General features: G+C 39.3%; 1 protein-coding gene and 1 pseudogene across 4 annotated transcripts in view; both read left to right on the plus strand.

Moving 5' to 3' along the window:
- The first annotated feature begins 999 nt into the window (after nucleotides 1–999).
- The window catches only part of SECA2 (Preprotein translocase SecA family protein), a 191,502-nt gene continuing 170,254 nt past the window's right edge, over nucleotides 1,000–22,247 (plus strand). For 2 of the 4 annotated variants that reach the window (XM_087684796.1, XM_087684798.1), the window contains exons 1-2: nucleotides 1,000–1,333; nucleotides 1,421–1,546. In XM_087684796.1, the coding sequence (XP_087540922.1) occupies nucleotides 1,094–1,333; nucleotides 1,421–1,546 (366 nt within the window). In that variant the 5' untranslated portion in view covers nucleotides 1,000–1,093. Of the gene's footprint in view, nucleotides 1,334–1,420; nucleotides 1,547–22,247 lie in introns of those variants that run through there. The other 2 variants (XM_087684799.1, XM_087684800.1) reach the window with 2 other exon arrangements.
- Nucleotides 15,478–16,655, plus strand: LOC148031282 (uncharacterized; annotated as a pseudogene).

The following is a 22,247-nucleotide window of genomic DNA, read 5'->3' on the forward strand; positions in this document are numbered from 1 at the left end:
CAACTTGATGTTGTGTGGCTATTTTTAGCTTTTTAGTGAGAATAAATAATTTCATGGATTTTAAAATTTTAGAATGTGCTCCTTTAGCATTTAGGCTCATTTAACTCTTGGGCGACTTTTGCCTTGGTCTTTGACATTTAGATTTGCACTTGACATTTCTTAGCTCCTTGGCTTTTAAAAATTCAAAAATTAGTCCTCCCTTTTGTTGTTACTATACATTGCTTAACAAACAAGGACCTTGATGGACTTTTACATCACCATCTTAACGAATCTATTCAAATCCTGAAGATTGTTAGCTTTAGTGTCTAGCTACTCATCTGAAAGAGACGTGAGAAGTTAAATTGTGTAAAAGATCCCTCGGATGGACCAATCATTGCCTTTATTAAAATTGGCAGAAATTATTGCCCAAATGTTGTGTCATGTGAGTCCACATCTTATTGTAAGTTTAATTGTGTAAAAGATCCCTCGGATGCACCAATCATTGCATTTATTAAAATTGGTAGAAATTATTGCCCAAATGCTGTGTCATGTGAGTCCACATCTTATTGTAGCTCCTTAAGAGATGAGACTTTTGGTTGGCTTTCTTCAATGTAAGAGATCTTCCATTCAATACCATATGATTGATAAGAGCAAATCGTCAGTTAACATAGATATTTAGATTTCTCGAGCAAGATATCCCTATGAGGTATAGGAAGGATCCTATTCCCAAGAAGGGAATCTCAAGCCTACTATAGAAGTTGCACATTGTGTGGGAACAAGGATTTGCCAACCTTTTGGATATCTAGATTGAAAGAGTACAAATGTTTACTTAAATATCTAAATACACAAACGATTTAGAACTAATACAAATAGTTTAGATTTGAATGCAAGACATGATACAAATTAATAGAGAGAGTAATGAAACTTCTATTCTATGTGCTGAACTAATACAAATTTGGAATGGAATAACTAATACAAATTTATAGAGAGCGATGAAACTTCATTCGCGTTCCTTCCATGTCAAACAAGAAGGATCACCTTGACTTCCCGCAATCCTTTGTTATTAAGCCAGAGCTTGTTTTCTCGGCTCAACGACAGCATATCAGCTGACACCATGTGCGCCCTCTCCTGGCCTCCCGTTCTTCCATCGACGGAGACAAGCTTGCTCTGCGCTAAGGAGGCAAGCCTCTTCCAGGCGTCAAGATTATGGCCGAACCGACAACAGCGAGGCTTCGCATGCACAAAAGAAACTGCTAGATGCAGACGAGGCAGGAGCTCTGCGATTTTTTGTGCCGTTGTCTTAGAACAGCATGCTGCACAGCTCCGTTCGGCCGATACCCTGAGGCCCTTCAAGGTGATCGATTTGGAGAGCGCTTGCATTTCTAGAGGACTCCTGTCTCGCTGCCTCTTTTCCAATTGCCTAAGAATGAAATTTGTTCAGGTTCTCAACGCTACCAAGTGGCAACAATGGATGAATTTGAACCATTGGATAGTCAGGGACTACTGCAGGCTGGTGGAGGCTGTTAACGCTTTGGAGCCAGAAATGCAAAGGCTGTCCAATGAACAGGTAGTCGCTGTTTTTAAAAGTAAAAGGAAGGCGGTGGAAAGAAGCGATGTTTCGAGTGTTGTTAAGCGATAGGAAAAACTAACATTGAGTTCACAACGCATGCGAGACTGCGACATAGCAGAGGTGTATTAGCTGCATTTAACCGATGAGTGAGAACTTCCACTTTTAAGCACCTTGGCTATACTTTTACCTAATGTAGTCAAAATATCCATTTGTCTATACAAGTTTCCCTTTGCCTCGATGCAGCTAAAGGTGATGAGAGCATAGCAAGCAAGGGCTAGTTGATGTTGTAGATGATGTCACGGAGTAGTTGGCAGCAAAATGCAGCCACTTGGAGATGAACTGGAAGAAGGCAACTGCTGCAGTATATGATGTTGATGCTGGACAGCAGCCTGGAACTAAATATGTAGCCTTCAGGGTGGGGAGATAGCAGACAGCAGCAACTCGATGACGAGGAAGGATGCTGATAGTGAAATTGCAGCTGTCAGGGAGTGTCCAGCAGTCTGGAACAGTACTAGATTATGAAAGTGCATTAGCAGGAGTGCCACAGGGCACATTTGAGTGTAGATGACTGCTGGTTGATGAAAAATGCAGCTGTCTGAAAGTGTCAGTAGCTGGTGACAGCAGAAGTAGGAGTTCCATGTGGCAGACTGGAGTGTAGGTGACTGCTGGCTGATGAAAAATGCAACTTTCTGAAGGTGTACAACAGCTGGGGATACCAGAGAAAGATCTGCCAACTGGTTAGCAGCGGCTTTGGCAGGAAGGGTGGCTGGCTGGCAGCAGGTGCGGCAGCGCCTGGATGTTGGGCAGCAGCACCACGGAGCAGGGCAGCAGCCTGCAGTTGGCAGATAGCCGGTTGGAGAGGTTGATGATGAAGGTAATGAGGGTGGCAAGACATTGTATGAACTGGAATAAGGGATGAGAATGGTACACACATTGAGTCCTTTTATAGAATGGGCTCTGTAATGAGCCAGAAAAATGATAGAAAAATATGATAGCCTAGGAGGCAAGTTTTAGTTGTCATGTGGGCACTAGGCCTGGTATCCAATCTACCTAGCATTTATATAGGACTTGGCAGATGCTTCAACTACAGGAGGCTTGTTGGCTCCTTGATTTAGCTCATTTACCCCTAGTCAGATGTATTAGTTTGTCTTCAACTCTTTTAAGCAATGACCCTTCTATTTGATTGGAAAGTCGTATTCTGAGTATATTTGACGCATAAGCCACTTGGACACATGAGATCATACACGAAGAAGGGTGACATTGACATGTTGGTCTGATGGGCAAGTGACATAGAAACTTGAAGATCCAATATAGGTATTTTTTTCATCTTTTGTGTGACAATCAGACTTGCCTAACCATAGTGAAGAACCTAATGTGCGATGTGGTATGAAGCATACTGAGCTATAATACAAACATGTTTAAAGAAGATCTTGGATTGGCATGACCCGAGTCACTTACTGGTATTTGAGCATAGAGTTGTAGCATCTATATTGCCCTAGGAGGGGCAATGTTGGAGGCATCTTTGTGAAGGCCCTTCCATTGCCTTCATTGCTTTATCATTTGAATTTTGCTCTGCCTAGACGTTTAGATTGTTAGCAAATGTGCCATTCTATGTCTTGTATTGTGTACGCTTTTGCTTGTGAGCCTCAATCTAAGTTGAGGATATTTGAAGTTGTGGTGATATTTTTTAGTCTATCTCGTGTGTTAGTTTCATCCATTACAAGCATATCAGGTGGAAATTAGGTTTTCTAGGCCTTGATCATTTTATCCACTAGCTCTAGTGCTGCGTGTGGTGCACAGATCGGATGCTGTATGCTCGCGTAGTGAGCGCCGGAAGGTCCCCAAGAATAAAAGAACTCTACTTTTTGCACAAAACTCAAGGTAGAAAGCATGTACGACATGAACAAGAGACCAATTGGGTGCAATCTCCCCCCATGCCTTGTATGAGCGCTCCACAAAGCATGCATTTTATGTATTAATCATCTTCAAGCTCAAATAATAGCCCAAATTATAAAATAGTATGCTTTTGGCTTTTGAGTTTGCTTTAGTGCCAAATAGAAATAAAGCTAATGGGCGGGTGCCCAAAGAGTTAGGTATACCCAATACAATGTCCAAATACAAATATCATAATCGTGCGCCCATGCGCATACAAAATAATAAATAAATAACCAACTCCTTAATAAATAGGTGCGACAAAATATAGACGCCATGCCTAAGGTATGCGCCCATCAAATTATAAGTGATAACTCGAATACATGCTATTTTTCAATGCTTTCCTCCACCATTGCTGCTATCTCTACACATCAACTGAAGCATTCACAATCGTTAGTAAAATAATACAATTAAACCGACAAAAGTGAATACCTAGCAGTCTTCAGCTACATAAATAAATCAACTGGTTAGAAATCAATCCTAACCTTAATTTATCACGAGTGCGTACTCTAAACTCATAAACGTTTATTAATTTAATATGTATTTTGCGGAATCACCCGCTATGGAATTACCCATGTACACACTAAATTAACGAAACGCCCGAAAAGGATAGGCGTTCCCATCGACTTCTCGCACAAAGAATCCACTTTGTGTATGAGCCCCGGTAAATAAAGTTTACGGAATCCATCGTAAAACCTTACGGAATCCACCGTGAAATATGTCTCCTGGCATCATACCCCCGGAGTGGGATAGCAATTGTCCTCAATTGCTATTAGCTCAATGTGGAGCTAACAGAGTGGGGAAGGCATCTAAGTCTCTAGCGTGCATCCATTGGACCTCTTTAACAGGATGATTTTTGAACTTGACCAAATATCTAAAATATCTACGGCCAGTTCTAGTGGTCATAAAGTCAGTATCTATTATAGCTCCAGGCTCAAGGATTTTAGTCTCTTCATCTAACAAAGATGGATTTTCATAAACAGGGTGTACATGTAATTGGTCTCTAAAGGGTCGTAATAAACTAATGTGAAAGGTGTTATAAATTTTCCAATGTGGTGGTAGTTCTAACTTAAATGCATTGTCATTAATTTTGTGAATGATCTTAAATGGTCCATAAAATCTAGGTGCTAATTTCACAACTGGGTGTTTATCTACGCTTTGTAATCTACGTTTCTCTATTCTTAACCAAACATAGTCATCAACTTTGAAATTCATGGCCTGTCTTTTCTTATTGGCTTGTTTTGTATATGATTGCTGGACTTTGACAATCATGTCTTTAACCTCATAAAAAATAGTAGCGTGCATGTTAGTAATATCATCAGCATTCTGAAATCTATTTGATAAAGATGCAACAGGTGTAGACAATCTATAATTATAAATCACTTTAAACGGTGCTTTCTTTGTAGCTGTGTGTGGTGTATTGTTATATGCAAACTGAAGTACATGTAGATGTGTATCCCATGTCTGTGGTTTTGAAATAGTGTAAGCACGTAAAAGATCTAAAATAGTACTATTAGTGGCTTTTGTTTGACCATTAGTTTCAGGATGAAATACAGATGAAAAATCAATCTTTGTTCCTAGGTTAGCAAACAAAGTAATCCAAAAATTATTATAGAATCTAGAATCACGATTAGAAATAATAACTTTTGGTAATTCATGATTAGTAAAAATAGTTTTCAAAAACAATTGTGCTGCCTGAGATATTGTTAAAGTTTTCTTGCATGGAATGAAATATACTTGTTTACTAAACCTGTCTATAACAGTCCAAATCATATCATGGTTAGCTTTAGTGTTAGGTAAACCAGTAATAAAATCCATAGAAATCTGTTCCCATGGTCTTGATGGAATAGATAAAGGCATAAGTAAACCATACTGTTTACCATGATATCTCTTAACTCTTTGACAAACCAAACATTTAGAAACAAAGTTAGATACATCAGTGTCCATATGTGGCCAATAAAAATCTTCAGTCAAAGTACTCAAAGTAGATATAATACCTCTATGACCTTGATATGGAGGACAATGAATCTCATTCAAAACAAAAGATCTAAATGGAACTGTAATACATAATCTCTTTTCATAAAACATGAATCCATAATTGTAAGACAGTAAATCAATAGGAATCCAGTTATTTCCAACTAATTTATTCCAATCAGATTGAAAAGTAATATCCTGATAATAAATATCTTTCATAGGGGTTAAAGAATCAAATGATATGATAGAGATATTATGAATGGTCGGTCTTCTACGTAAAGCATCAGCTACTACATTTTCTTTACCTGGTTGATACTGTATAAGGGGATGAAAACTCTGAATAAAAGCTGTTCATTTGATATGTCGTTCAAAGATTTGGGGTTGACTAAAGAGATGTCTAATGCTTTGTTGGTCAGTCTTAATCATAAACTCAGAACCCATTAAGTAATGTTTCCATTGTCTTAAAGCTTGTACTACAGCTAACAATTCTTTATCATATGTAGAATATTTAAGTTCAGATATAATATCTCTATGACCTTGATATGGAGGACAATGAATCTCATTCAAAACAAAAGATCTAAATGGAACTGTAAGACATAATCTCTTTTCATAAAACATGAATCCATCATTGTAAGACAGTGAATCAATAGGAATCCAGTTATTTTCAACTAATTTATTCCAATCAGATTGAAAAGTAATATCCTGATAATAAGTATCTTTCATAGGGGTTAAATAATTAAATGATATGACAAAGATATTATGAATGGTCGGTCTTCTACTTAAAGCATCAGCTACTACATTTTCTTTACCTGGTTGATACTGTATAAGGGGATGAAAACTCTGAATGAAAGCTGTCCATTTGATATGTCGGTTAGAGATTTGGGGTTGACTAAAGAGATGTCTAATGCTTTGTTGGTCAGTCTTAATCATAAACTCAGAACCCATTAAGTAATGTTTCCATTGTCTTAAAGCTTGTACTACAGCTAATAATTCTTTATCATATGTAGAATATTTAAGTTCAGATGGTTTCAGTTTACAACTAGAGTAGGCTATGGGATGATTATCTTGCATAAGTACAGCTCCTATTTCAGATCCGCTAGCATCAATAACTACTAAAAAGAATGGTCTATCGAAATCAGGTAGTTATAATACAGGAGCATGGATTAATGCATGTTTCAATAAGTCAAAAGATTTTTGTTGATTATCAGACCAATGATAAACAATACATTTCTTTAAAAGTTTAGGCAAAGGCAAAGCTAGTATTGAAAAATTTCGCACAAACTTCCTGTAAAAACTAGCAAGACCAAGAAAAGAACGTAACTCATGCACGTTTTTAGGTATGGGTCAGTTTAATATTGCTTCTATCTTCTTAGGATCAACCTTAATACCTTCTGATGACACAATATGACCTAGATATTCAATTTCTGTTTGAAAGAACTCACTCTTTTCCGGATTAGCATACAATTGATTATCTTTCAACAACTTGAAAACCAAAGATAGATATTTATAATGCTCTTTTTCATTTTTACTGAATACCAAGATATCATCAAAGAATACTATAACACAATGTTGATATTTCAAGAATATGCGATTCATCATTCTACTAAATGTAGTAGGTGCATTAGTCAATCCAAAAGGCATCACTAGAAATTCATAATGTCCAAATTGTGTTCTAAATGTAGTTTTGAATATATCAGATTTATCTAATCTCACTTGATGATAACCAGATTTAAGATCTATTTTGCTGAATATGGCAGAACCTTGTGGTTTATCCATAAGATCATCTACCCTAGAAATTTGATATCTATTCTTTACAGTAATCTTATTTAGGGCACGATAATCTATGCACATGCGATAAGTATTATCATTATTCTTTACCAATAAAACATGTGCGCTAAATGGAGAATTACTAGGTCTAATTAATCCTCTGTTTAATAATTCCTCAACTTGATTCTGAATTTCTTTCTGTTCAATCTAGTTATGCCTATATGGTGCTTTACATGGTGGTTGTGTACCAGGAATTAAATCTACTTTGTGATCTTCAGGACGTGAAGGAGGTAGTCCAGGTGGTAAATCTTTAGCAAAACAATCTTTAAATTGTGCAAGGAATTCTTTATGCCTAGGGTACATATGTTTTTCTTTAGCTTGAAGTTCATTCATCCAAAGATAAGATTTACTACTTTTACGTAATGCATGTTTAGCTTGAGTATGAGTAAGCAGTGGAAAATTATTAGATACGTGCATACCATGCAATGTAATGTGTTTTCCTTGAAAATGAATTTTAATTGAATGCGTGGAATAATCTATGTCAGGATTATGCTGATGACGCCAAGGCATACCTAGGATAATATCACTGGACTGTAAAGGTAGAACTAGGAAATTCCTTCTTTCAGTGTATTCACCAATTTGAATTTTTAAATCATGCACCTCTTGTGTTCCATTATACCTTGTGCCTAAGAATGCTGCTTTAATACAATAATGCGTAGGAACAGTTTGTAATTTCAATTCTTTTACTAACTTTGCAGAAATAAAATCATGTGTACTACCATCATTATGCAAAATAATCTTTTCTTTTCCATGCACTAAACATTTCATTGTCAACAAAGAATGTGGAGTTGACATATCTGGTGAAATATCTAAAGGAGTAGCAATGTCGTCCTCATCTTCCGTAAAGTCAGGCATTTCCTCATGTTCTTCATCTTCCATTGCTCCAAGATAGTTGATATGGACAGGTGGCTTCTTCGATTGGCAATTGGCTGCTAGATGTCCAGGTTGGTGGTATTTGTAACAAACTATTGGCTTGGCTTTAGATACATTGTTGGCAATGGCAGGAAGTCTAGGAATATTAGGATTTGGCTGTGAGGATGGCTTAGGATTTTGATTGATATTTGATGGCAAAGCAGGTGGTTTTGTCCAAGACTTACGGAAAGATGATAAGGAAATCGACTTTGATTGAATCTTCTAAAATTTGAATTGAATTGCTTAGAACCATAGTTACCATTTGCTTGAAATTGTTGTGGACGTTTGTCTCTTCCTCGAATCTTGCCTTCAGTGTCATGAGCTAAAGAGATTGGATCTTCAAGGGTTGCAGGCTTGAACATATTGACTTCAGCGTAGTAATGTCTAAGTAATCCAGACATAAACTTGCGCTTGTGAGTCGCTTCAGGTACGTTTTCAAGCATTCGGAGTATTTAAAAAACGTTCGGTGTACTGGGAAATAGGCTCACGATCTCTTTGCTGAAGAAGGTCCCATTGCTTTATGACTTTTTCATGGAATTGTGGAGGAAGGAAATTCTGCATAAACTTCTTTTTTGAAACTCTCCCAGGCAGTAGGACAATCTATGCTCTTACGAACCACGATCCACCAAAGAGATGCTCGATCGACTAAGTAATTAGTGACACATTTAATTTTATCTTTTTCAGCGTATGCCTCTTCATGAAAGTAATAATCAGACTGACTGATGAATGCAAGAACAATCTTTCCATCTCGAGTTCCATTGAAAGTATGGAATTTGAAATTTCTTTTATTTATCTTTGTTTCCTTGCAGATGGATTGAGCTTCGAGAGTCGCATCGATGGTTCGTCGAATAAGATCTTCGGGTTGTGGTCCATTTTTGTCGGTAGTCGATCGTTGCAAATTGGCCAATTGAACTTGCAAAGCTTATCGGGCTCTTTGTTCTTCATCAAGCTGCATCATAATTAAATCCAATTTTTGTTCCATCGTAGGTTCGGGAAGATCGCCTTCAGCCATTAAATTGTCCATATTTTGTTTCGTCATCCTGTAAAAATTTAAAAAACCTCACACTCTCAAAATTCAATTAGCGGGATGAGCGTAGCTCAAAATCGGGTACACAAGGCTTATAGATTTTTGTTTGGCTTTCACAGTCTTTGTCTTTTGCGGTTGCGGGATTTGTAGTCTTCGTAAAATCTGCGTATGACCTTTTGCGTGTGCTGAAACTGGTTCAGCAAGTCTGCACATGCGAACAGAGTCTTACAGGGAACAACTTTGCAGTTCTGTGCTTCTGCGCAGGAACAGTCCTTATAGGAGTAATTGGAGTTAGTCTGTAATGACTTGTGGGAACTTGTTGGACTTGCAGAGTAATTCAACTAGCAGGACTTAAGTGATTAAGCCTTTGTAAAGCTTATGAGACTTAAGCTTTTAACTAGTCTATAATTGACGACGAATTTTAGGGGGGGGGGGGGCCGTTTTCAGCCGCCGAAAATCACGGAAAGATGCCGCTGCTGCCGCCGATTTAACGATTTGAAATACTGAGCTTTTTAAAAGCTTAGTTTTAAGCTTTAGCTTAAACTTTGAAGATTAGATATGAAGCTTATCTTTGTTCTTCACTGTGGAAAAACGACTTGTTGACGAAGATGTAGAAGTGGTCCTCCGCTTCCTCAGGCCGGTCCTTCGCGATCAGAGGGCTGTAGACAGAGGTTCTTGACCGCCAGGAATCCACCTGTATCGACCGTTCGTGATGAAACTGACTGTAGAGCTCGATCGTTCTAAGAGCTCCGCCTTTGCGTAAGATGGGTAGCAATTGGAAGCTCTCGATCTCAGCTTCGCTCTGATACCACTGGTGCACAGATTGGATGCTGCATGCTTGCGTAGTGAGCGCCGGAAGGTCCCCAAGAACAAAAGAACTCTACTTTTTGTACAAAACTCAAGGTAGAAAGCATGCACGACATAAACAAGAGACCAATTGGGTGCAATCTCCCCCCATGCCTTGTGTGAGCGCTCTACAAAGCATGCATTTTATGTATTAATCATCTTCAAGCTCAAATAATAGCCCAAATTACAAAATAGCACGCTTTTGGCTTTTGAGTTTGGTTTAGTGTCAAATAGAAATAAAGCTAATGGGCGGGCACCCAAAGAGTCAGGCATACCCAATATAATGTCCAAATACAAATATCATAATTGTGCACCCATGCGTATACAAAATAATAAATAAATAACCAACGCCTTAATAGCCATGCCCAAGGTATGCGCCCATCAAATTATAAGTGATTACTCGAATACACGCTATCCTCCAATGCTTTCCTCTGCCACTGCTGCTATCTCTACACATCAACTGAAGCATTCACAATCGTTAGTAAAATAATACAATTAAACTGACAAAAGTGAATACCTAGCAGTCTTCAGCTACATAAATAAATCAACTGGTTAGAAATCAATCCTAACCTTAATTTATCATGAGTGCGCACTCTAAACTCATAAACGTTTATTAATTTAATATGTATTTTGTGGAATCACTCGCTATGGAATCACCCATGTACACACTAAATTAATGAAACGCCCGAAAAGGATAGGCGTCCCCATCGACTTCTCGCACAAAGAATCCACTTTGTGTATGAGCCCCGGTAAACAAAGTTTACGGAATCCACCGTAAAACCTCACGGAATCCACCGTGGCACGGAATCCACCGTGAAATATGCCTCTTGGCATCAGCGTGCATTTTTTATTTTAGCCATATGGGCACCATTTCTCTCATGTAAGTGCTGTCTTTCCTAGCATTAAGTCTACTAGTTTTCATGCTCTTTGCCTATTTGTAATTAGCCACTTTGTAAAGAAATAGTTGACTATAGAATACAGACATAGTTGTATGACAAATACACAGACTAATAAATAAACACAGTTAGGGTTAGGGTAATATGGAGACAATGAACACAGAAGATGGAAAAATCCAAATAATGAATAAATACAATGCTCAATGTAGCAAATATACTCTGCTAGGTGAAATACTGATCCCCGAACTCCCATGTCTCTAGTAATGAGGTAGAGAGTATGATCAGAAGAGCCTGTTGCACTTCAATAGATCCCAAAATGTAGCAAGTAGCCTTTGAAGGTGTCTCCAGGTAGTAGACATAGCTCTATGATGGTTGGATTAGTGACAGACGGTGGGCAGGGTGAGGCTTGAACAACAAAACGCAGCAAAGGCTGATGACATGGCAAGTGAGCGGTAGTTGTAGAGTGCTAAACGTAATAAATCTAATGACATGGCGGCTTACAACTATAGATTGCAAAACATAGATCTGGTTGTCATGCGGCAAGCTTACAATAGTTGTGCATGTCCAAATGTAAGTTGTAGAAGGTAGATTAAAATGCTTCAATATCCTTCCAATGTATTCCTTTTGAGATAAATAGAGTATCCTTCTGTCTTTATCTCACATAATACACATGACAAGAATATAAGCGGTATTTCTCAAGTCCTTTATATCAAAGGCTTCATACTTCTTAAGTGCATCCACATCCATGAGTGACAATTCATCCACATGTGACATAGAGAATCAAGATCATAAGACTACTATAAAAGGATCAAATTCATGATACCATTCTCTAGGAGCCTGTTTCAAACCATGTAAGCTCTTATGTAGCTTACACACCGAAGCTGCTGGATGGACAAAAGGTTTTCACACCACCTAAAGTTGGGGGATATAATATACATTGTCCAACAAAGTGAGATCTTGGCCCTCGTTAGTATCAAACTTGATGTGACCTAGACCATGGATCTTGATTGAGGAGTTATTCCCATACTGGACATTTCTGGTTGTAGGGACTCCGGAAATAAAAATGACCTGCATGGAGTCATATGATGGGTGGCTCCACTATCCACGATCCAAACAAGAGAAGATGTGCATGATTGGGTAGAGTGGCCTCTATGGGCGCCTTGTCTAGAGGTAACTCACAAATGTGAACTAAGCTTGTAGCTTTTGATATCTCCAAGGAGAAGAGATGGGCCTCATGTCCTTTAGACCCATTAAACATGCCCTTTAGAGTTGAGATTGATATTGACTATGATAGCTGACTAGCAGTGTGAGTTTGGCCTCTCCACTGCCCTTGATTTTGGTTGCCACTATCTTCCTCCCTTGTTGGGGGTTACCCGACTGAAGGTTGGGGGTCTGAACCTTTTGTTTGAATTGTGGGCGTCTTGCCTTTGATCGGCACTTGTTGTCTAAATAGCTAGCCTTTTGACAATGTTGGCAATACCTATTTTTCTTTGGTACATTTTGCCACCTAGGTCGTAAGGATAATTGGGAGTTTCCTTGTGACTCACTAGCTTGGTTTTGATTTTGAGTTTTTCTAATGCAGGTGATGCATTCATCCCTCACGATTGTCCAATGTCAAAGAGAGTGTGAAAGGGTGGTGTAGTGGGGCCGATGAGCCTCACCTATGCAAGTATACATGTGCACTAGTCCCAAAGGGGGACTTCCCTTATGCATCAACTTAAGTTTGGAAAATTTTGAAATCTTAGAGCTAAGATTGACTTCAAAGTTCATGATGGGCTGTTTTTTGACAGAGAGTGGAATTGTCTCCTAGTCCGAGCTCACATGAAGGGATTCTTTGGCGGTCTAGCTAAAAATAGGGAATCCATCTTCACGTATGTTTAGAGGCATTTTTGATAGGATGGTCATGAATGCTACTAGAAAGCATTGTTGACAAATATAGAGAGTTGCTATGATTCTTCTCTATTTTCTTCAAATGTATAGACATGGTTGTACCTTCATGTGAAAGTCCATCAACCTTTTCAGCCAATAAACCTTGTTGGCTGCACTTTTCTAAGCATACAATTCTTCAAGTCTTTGGCCGCATTGCATATGCCGAATTCAGCTTCTCAATGTTAAAGAGCAAGTTGTGTGACACTGAGAGCTCAATGGTAGAGTGTGCAAGCTTATCCAAATCATCCCACTCTTCTTGTTCCATACCTGTTGGTTTTATTTCCTTTGCTTTGATGAGCTTCACATGTTTCTTCTGCACCAAGACATTGTAGCCTTGTTTTTGCCATATTGCAAAATTATATGCACCCTCAAGTTTCTTGATGTGGAAAAGATTGTTGCTATCATTGTTTCCAGCCATGATTTGCGGCTCTAAATTGACTCAAAAATCAATAAATGCAAGCCCAAATGTCACGTAAATGACCACGATATATTGCAAGTACCAACCAGCAGTGAAAATCGAGAAATTGCAGAAATTTCAGATCTGCAAATTGATTTCCAGAATTAGATAGTGTTTGCTACTGCGCTCCACAAGTAACTACAGCCACATTTAAAGGCCAATGCACCAATTACATGTGAAATCCCCAAAATTCGACTGCAATTTCTACTCCAAAAGCATTCTTGGGCACAAATTTGACAATTTTGCTCAAAAGCCCTAAACTTTCAAAAGGAAATCCATCCAAATTGCATCAATGCATGTACCCAAGTACATATACCAGGCAACTCTTGCACGAATTGATGAAATTTTGCAAAAGCCCCAATTTTCTCGGGTTGGGTGTGCATAAATTTCAGTGAAAGTGAAAAAAATTCACTAAAATGTGAACAACCCCAAAATTTCCTAGGTCAATGTGCACGGATTTTGCAAATTTTGAGTCAGATTGTCTTGTTTTGCATCAAAGTCTCCGAATCCAATAAAAGTTTTAATTTTTTGGGTCAAAATTGCTCATTGTGCTTGGGCACGCGTGGCAATGAGAGAAAGAAAAATTGCAAGAAAAAAAAAGAGACAAAGACTGTCTTTCGAATTAGTGCCATGTTGGTGTTGACTTGTTGTGTGTCACCTGTTGCCCGTTTTGTGGTCATCCAAGCTGTTGTAGCCCTCGTCGACTAGTCTGTCTCCTTTCGCCAGCCTGGTTATGTGTCGCCAACCTAGTTCTGTGTTGACCTGCCTTGTTGCCTGCGGCCTGATTCGTTGCGTGTTGCTCAGTGCTCTTACACTGCCTATCACCCCCGACCGTCGACAATCGCACGCCAGCTCCTCTGCCTGTCCACCTGTTTGCCCAGTTGAGTGTTCGCTCTTGCTTCGCTAACCATTGACAGTCCCAACTCCCACACCAATTCCTCTACCTGTTTGCTTTTGCACCTGCTCGCTTCTGCCCTGTCAATAGTCCTACGCTTGTTGTCCCGCTTGTGCCGTCCCTTGTCAGCCGCCATCTTTCCTCTCTTCTTTCTCCTCTCCTCTTCCCTCTCCTCTTCCTTCTCTTCTACCCTCTTCTTCTCACGAACCACAATGGGACGTCCTAAATTTGCAGGATAGGCAGAGGTGGAGGTTATCATGGATGAAAGTAAAAATTGGGTCTCTGGTGGGTCAAAGGTATGGAGGTGCAAGCATTGCAGCAATGTTTACAAAGGAAGTGCTCCAGGGTTGAAAGCGCATCTCTTGAACATTCGTGGGCAAGGAATTGCTGCTTGTAGTGGTGACATCCCAGACAACGTGATTGTTGTGGTGGGCGGAGATCTAGAGGCCTTCCATCGAGCAAAAAGATCTCGTTTGGAAATTGAAAGAGAAGAGGAAAATGTTCATATGAGGCAGCCCCCTTCTACTATGGATTCATCTTCCAATGTTGGGTCATCTAGAGCTACAACAACTCAGCTACATCCTATTACATTTCCCTCTCCAAATGCCAATGTAAGTGCAAATGTATTTCAGCTTTCTAATTCTCAAAGCATGCTTACCAAAGAGAAGGGGAAGAAAGGGACATTGCGAAAAAGCTGGCTGAAATTGAAGCATGAAAAGGCTAGAAGGGCTGTTAGGCAGTACTTTTTTGAATGTAATGTGCCTTTTGATCATGCAGGAAAGCCAACCTTCGTCAATATGTTGAGTGCAGTGGCAGAGGTAGGTGAGACCTTCAAGCCCCCATGCTATGAGACGCTTCGCACAAAGAAGTTGAAGGCTGAAGTGTTAGACATTGAGAGGGAGTTGGAGCCTTTCAAGACTGCATCGGTGAAGTATGGATGTACCATACTATGTGATGGATGATTTGATACCAAATGATGCCCTCTTATTAATATCTTGGTTTCTTGTTGTCTTGGCACTACCTTCTTGACAAGCATAGATGGCTTAGCGAGCTTGGATGGGTGGCTGATATGATAAATAAGGCTGAATTTTTAGTGAATTTTGTATGTCGCAAGCAACGTGCCCTTGGTATTTTTAGGGCCAATTGTGATATATAGTTGGCAAAGCCTTGTAGTACAAGATTTGCCTATCTTTTCATTGTTCTACAGAAGCTGATTGGATTGGATTCAAACACATGATTGTTGATTCTAGGTGGGTTGCATGGCCTAAAAGGGAGACTCCCAAGGGAGTCTTGTTTGAGGATCTCATCCATGAGGTTAGCTTCTGGCACGATGTAGAGGCGATCGTCGGGTTCAGGGAGCCTCTCATTGTTGCCTTCGGATTTCTGACTCAGAGGGGTGCACCATGGGTCTCATCTATGAGTTCATGGACAAAGTTGGTGGTGCCTTTGATACATGTACACTTATCTCATGCCCTAGGTAGAAATCTTTATTCTCAAGCTCTTGGTCCACTTTGTATTTTAATATTTAAGCATTCATAATTCAAATTTCAATGGACTTTGTTGATAACTTATTGCTTGGAACTAATCTTTCTATCCACTTGCAGAATGGATAAAATCAAGGAGATATGACAGGATAGATGGGATTGGTTTCATCTCCCAATCCATGGTGTTGCTCACATCTTGCATCCTTATTGGAGAAACGAAGGGCAAAAGCATGATACCGAGCTCAACTCAGGATAGACTTCTTATCTTTGCAAAGTGGAGTAAAATCCTGTGTTGCAGGACATAATTGAGGGGCACCTCGTGGCATATAAAGATCCTCTTGATCCTCACTTTGGGAGTGCACGGACTAGCATTCAAGATTTACAACTCAAGCCTGTTACTTGGTGGGAGAAGTACGGTAAGTCATGCCCCCAACTTCAACACGTTGCCTTGAGGGTTCTCTCACAAGATTGTTCATCAAGAGCTTGTGAGAGAAATTGGAGTTTATTTGCAGCCATACACACAAAGAAAAGAAATAGTTTATCTCCTGAGCAACTCAAGTGTCTAGTTTATGTGAATTCAAATTTAAAGCTTCTCCACAAAATTGCAGATGACCAAATGAGAGCAACCCCAACTCCTTCAAGGTGGAATTTCGCTTAGAAGAATTGGTGCATCCTACACATGAGGATGATGAGGTGTGGGCCTTACTTGCATTAGAGAGAGCACAGCTTCGGTATCAAACAAGATCTAGGGTCAGGGGTGCTGATGCATCAATTCCAGCAAAAGGTTCTAGTAGGATGGTAGCAGTTAGTGCTCGAGCTAGAGTCATAAATGACACAGAGGATGATTGGAGTGTGAGTGAGGAGGATGAGCATGAGGATGATGATGGTGATGATGGCGGCGATGGTGATGATGATGAGTCTGAGTAGTGACTCATGAGCCATAACTCATGAGGGTTTATGATTTTGGATTAGACTCTAGAGTCTTACCTTTTTGGGATTTTCACGGAGTCAATGTAGTGTCCATGGACCATTATTGTTTTGACAGTTTATTATATGACTCTAGTTTCATTTATGAGTTATCTATTATGTATCATGATTCATTTTGGATTTTGACATTTTGTCATTTTGTAACTTGTTTTGAAATGAGAATCATGAGATTGCCACTTCACCCATTTTACATTGCTATTTGCACATGGGCTATGTAAAATGACTTCCAATTTTCTTTATGTGATATGTATGAATCAATGATCATGATGTTCAAGGTTTGATTATAGTATAGCTTGTTCAAAGATTAATCTTTGACAATAGTCAACAATGGATTATGGATCATGGATGTGTAACGTGTTATTTCGAATTGACTATATTGTTTCATGTTTTATCACTTTTGCTCAATTCACTTGTTTTTGTTTAACAGAAAGTTCCATGGAGGTTTAAAATATCTTTCCCTAGTTTAAAACTATTAAAAAACCCTTTATAAAAAAAGTCTCGCGTTTCTTATTTTACCCCCTCTCGAAAGAAACTTACAAAATACGTTTCTAACGTTTCGTTTCTAAACGTTTTAGACATTTCTAGTTGCTATGATAAAAATTACTCTCATTTAGATTCTAAAGACTATCTAGAAATACTTGTAGCTTATAAAGAAGTTGTAGGACGAGAAATACTTCAAGCAACATCTTGAGGACAAGACAGATGTCATGAGGACATGTATTTTTGAAGCCTCACTCAACATGTCGATTAATTTTTAATCACATGGTTAAGTAAATGTTACACATGTAAGGTGTAGCTGGGGTTAGAGTAAATTTATGAGTCCGGGACCTGAGGAAATCACGGGATGTCAAAGGCAAAGGTTTCTATAAGTTATGCTGCATAGATACTTGGTGGTATCTGGTGTTAGTTGTTGGCCTAGATTATTCATTTGGCCATAAGTGTCTGTTGGTGACACTAGGGAAGCGGCGTTTAACAGTAGCTAACGTCAATCTGATGGTCAAAGATGACTCAAAGACACTCGAGAATGGAAGTTGCCTAGCTAATTTAATTATTGGCCAGTCAGATGATTTTTTAGGGCACCGAAATATTTATTAGATTAATTTTTAGTATTTAAAGATTGAAAATTAATATTTAATCATGGATAATATTGGAAAATGCCCATGCAAGACTAAAAAAACGTCTTTAGAGGTTGGAGAGAGGCATTTTTAGTGTATTTAGCGTGTAAGAGAGAGAGAGGAGATGCTGCTGGTCTGATTTCCAGCCATTGGAGGACCTTCTGAGGCAGGCAGGGGTAAAAGAAGACCAATCAATAGCAGGTGACAGCATCTATAGGCTATTGAGATAGGGTAGTAGTAGTAAATGACTGGTTTTTTTCAGTTCTTTGCATCTATAAGCTGTTGAGATAGGGCAACAGTAGTAAATGACAGATTTTCTCTAGTTTTTCGCAAAGAAAGTTTGAATTTTCTCTTTCCTCAGCATTCTCTCTCATCTACCAGCCTTTCTATAGCCTTGCTTCGAAGATTACAGCGTTGAGATCACCAGAGGTTGAGAAATTTCAGATTTCTCTGTTGTAAACCCTAATCAATAGCAAAAACTAGGGTTTAGCAGCAGCGTCAGGAAGGGTGCCAAGAATTGGAAGCTCCAATCCAAGACTTGGATTCAATAGGGCTGAAGCTTTTTTTATTTAAGTTTAGATGGAGGGACCAACAAATCAATGAATTTGGGGCATTTTTCATCTCCATCAAAGCGAGTGAAGACCAATTGATTACCCGAATCAAGGGGCAAATCAGATTGAAGACTTGCTGGTCATTTTGGACAGCAAGGGGAGTTGGAAGACCGAAAGGGATTGGGAGAATCCCATTGTACATCGACTTCTTCTTCAATTAAGTTAAATAAATACCAAAACGGGCGCCAATTTTGGGACCAACAAGGTGTCCAATGTCCAAGATGATATGGTAAAGTGTGCATTTCAGTTTTGTGAATTTTTTTATTGCTGTAAATAGTGCTTAATCAGGTTATTTACCACCCTATTCGAGAAGGAAGGATGGCTTCAATAGATTTCAAGAGGGAGTGATGTAACCAATCTTTTGTATATCAATTGTTACCAAGATGCATTGGCTCAATGATTCAAATTAATTTGATGCTCATATACCTTGTGATTTGTATATCATTTTGGTATTTTACAAATATGGCTAAATGTTTATCTTTTCACAGAAGGATGCCATATAATTATATTTGGGTCGTCATCGCAATATGCCCAAGAGGAATCAAAAAGTTTAGTTGAGTGGTTAGATTGACGAGAATGTTGGAAATGGAGAGAGAGAGAGAGAGTGTGCGTGTGTGAATAGAAGACAATGAGCGAGAACTAGAATTATAGAATGAAAGTACAATAGATCTTTAGTAATTTAGACCTATCGCTAACTCAACTACAGTTAATTTAACTCTAGCGTCTAGTGTCACTACTTTTAAAGTCCTAGATGCACTATACTTTGACACTTTAATAAGTATCCACACCACATAAATTACATTGGAAACTACCTAGAATTGGCAAATTCAAACACCTCCTTGTAGTGCCAATGTGATGCAGTACAAGGATCATCAATCACCAAAGGGTAATAAGTTTAAGGACTTGTAGAAAGCCTCAAACTGTTCACGTGGTAAAGCCTTGGTGAAAATGTTTGCAACATTTTTCTATGTGGGAACATTCATCAAGCTGATCTCTCTTGCATAAGATTTCTCCTTGACATATGAAACACAAGATTTTGTGCTATCGCAATAGCAATCTGATTGTTTGAGAGAAAGGGTGTTGAACCCTTTAACAAAACTTGTAGATTAGCTAGCAATTTGTGCAGGCATACACATTCGATTGTTGTTGTGAAGGCTGTCCTGTACTTAGCCTCACAAGATGAGGTAGCCATTGTAGGCTGTTTCTTACCAAGTCATGAAATGCATGAACAGCCCAAAAAGAAACAATATCCACTAGTATATTGCCAAATGTCTAAGTCTCTTGCCCAATTTGAATCGCTGTGAGTCTTATTAGAGATTTATTGATCCCCTAGACAAGCATTGTCAGGTTATTGCTGTACAGTTACCACTCTTCAGTACAGTAACACATTTCCTATTTATCAGGTTGGACAATTCTCTGCAGTCTATAGACCATTGCCAGCATTTTTAGGCAGTTAGGCAAGCTACATATGCCACGTAGGGTGCCACATGGCAGCTTGTATTTGTTGCGCAACATTTTAGCATTATTTTATTTGGCAATTGTACTTATGCAATAGTCGGCAAGTTTTTTGCTGGCCGACCTGATTATTTTATTGCTTTTATTCTTGTCTATTTATAGGTAGCTTGCCTTAGTCATTCTTCACTTGTCATTTAAGGTGGGGAGAGAGATTGGTTCGCGGAGATACATTCGACAGCCCATGTGCACATTTGCCTTCTTTATTTTAGCATTCATCTATTGTAGATTTGTGTGTTTTACTGTCTCTTTTCTCTCTCCCTCTTCTCTCATATTCATTTTCTTTCAGTCCGGTCATACGCTTCTGCATTTGCTACACTCTGACATCGTATCAGAGTAATGTTAAAGGGCTGATTGATCATGGGTAGATCTGAAGGAGAGATTTTAGAGCGACAAAAGTTTGTGTTTTCAGCATTAGAAGGCTAAGGCAAAGAGGTGAAGCATGGGAAAGGAACGAAGTTGTTTTTTGTACGTTTTTCTTGTTCATGAAGGAGAAAAGACCGTGTTTTCAGACTTTTGGAGCAGCTTTTGAGTTTTTATTGCCTTTGATAGTTAAAATAGATTCGGGGCGAGTGGAGAAAACCCTAGTAGGCACCATTTGTGGAGTTAGAGGGGGTTGCCCTTGTTTTTGTGCAAGTTATTCAGGTGACAATGTCTTTTGATATCGACATGGAGTTTCAAGCTATTATGGATTGTAAGGTCCTTGTGTTACCAACTCTTCTTTCCGTTCAGAAGCTTGATGGGGAGACTTACCGCATCTGGGGGGTAATAATGCTTGCCATCCTAGAGTTATATAATTTGGTACAGCTTGTGACTGAGGCTATAGACTGTCCTACAACTCGTGATGCCTTTAAGCTTTTTGCTAATGAGAATGCTAAGTTGCTCAAGGTACAAGTATATTGGGATAAATTGAATGGCCTCTTTCCCTCTTTCCTCTCTCTCTCTCTCTCTCTCTCTCTCTCTCTCGCACTCTAACCGTAATAGCTCACACCAAGCATTTAACAATTGCTTGGGAGATATGGCTGGAGTTAGACTAGTTATATAATTGGATGACTGTTATGAAACGGATGTCTTTGGAGGTATAGATGGAGATGTTGAACTTGTCCAAGTCCGGTTCCATATGGGAGCATGTCAATAAGCTTCGATAATTGCAGATGCAGGTCCACAACGTAGGGAAGGTGATCAACTTAGACGATATGGCGATAACTTCTCTTTCACAGTTACTGCCCCGATTTAGTGCTTTCTATTCTGCCTTGGTTGCTTTAGGACTTACGGATACCCTTAAGTGGGAGGAGTTGGTTCTGATGCTCATGGACCAGGAGAAATAACTCAAAGGTCAGAACACTCTCAAGTTGGAGATGTTGATAGGACAATCTTCCTAACAGAAGGAAAAGAAGAACAACAAGAAAAAGAAGGACGAAAAGACCAAGCAAGATAAAGCCAAGGAGCCTACTTGTCACATTTGTTGGAAAGCAAGTCCATTGAAAGAAGGATTGCCTTGACAAGGACAAGAAGGACACCAAGAAGGAGATAACTACTATGGACTCGAGTGGTGGATGCTCCTTCATTGTTTGCCTTCCTCCATTTGGAAGTGATTGAGGATGCTCCTTTGATGGCCTATGATGTAGCGATGTTGGCCTCCCGGTCTCGTGAGTGGATTGCAGATAGTGGCGCTTTTTGCCACATGGCTTCTTCTTCAGATGATATTATTCGTATGCATTCGATGCATGGGTAAATTCTCATAGGTGATAGCTCTTTGGTCCCTATCAAAGGCAAAGCTGATATGCAGCTGATTTCGGATAGGCAAGGTGGTGCCCACACATTAGAAGTTCTCTATGTGCTAGGTTTGGGATATCATCTTCTTTTAGTGAACAAGATTTCTGCTTTTGGTCTTATGGTCGAGTTTGATAAGGACTCGTTCCGAGTTATTGATGGAGATTCTCGATAGGTTCTTTGTGTAGGTCATAAAGAGAATGGAGTACAAGATGTAGACTTCGTTTGCCTTTACTTCTCTTCTTCTCTTTTCTCAAACTTAGAGTGAAGTATGGCAAGCTCAGTTTGGCCACCTCAAATAGGAGTACCTTCGGAAGGCATCTCATGGTTAGTATGTGTGTTGATTGCGAGAGATTGGGGTGAGCCACATGCCATGTGTATCTTGTATTCATGGCAAGCAGCATAGAGATGCGATTTCTAGCAAGGTTTCGCGTAGGGTGAAGCAACCCTTTGAGTTTGTTTCGATGGACTTATGTGGATTGATGTGGATGGAGTCCCTTAAGGGGAGTTTGTACTTTATG

Source organism: Lygodium microphyllum, chromosome 9 (assembly GCF_053477565.2).
Source record: "Lygodium microphyllum isolate KBCC chromosome 9, Lygodium_microphyllum_v1.1.10, whole genome shotgun sequence".
Classification (NCBI taxonomy): domain Eukaryota; kingdom Viridiplantae; phylum Streptophyta; class Polypodiopsida; order Schizaeales; family Lygodiaceae; genus Lygodium; species Lygodium microphyllum.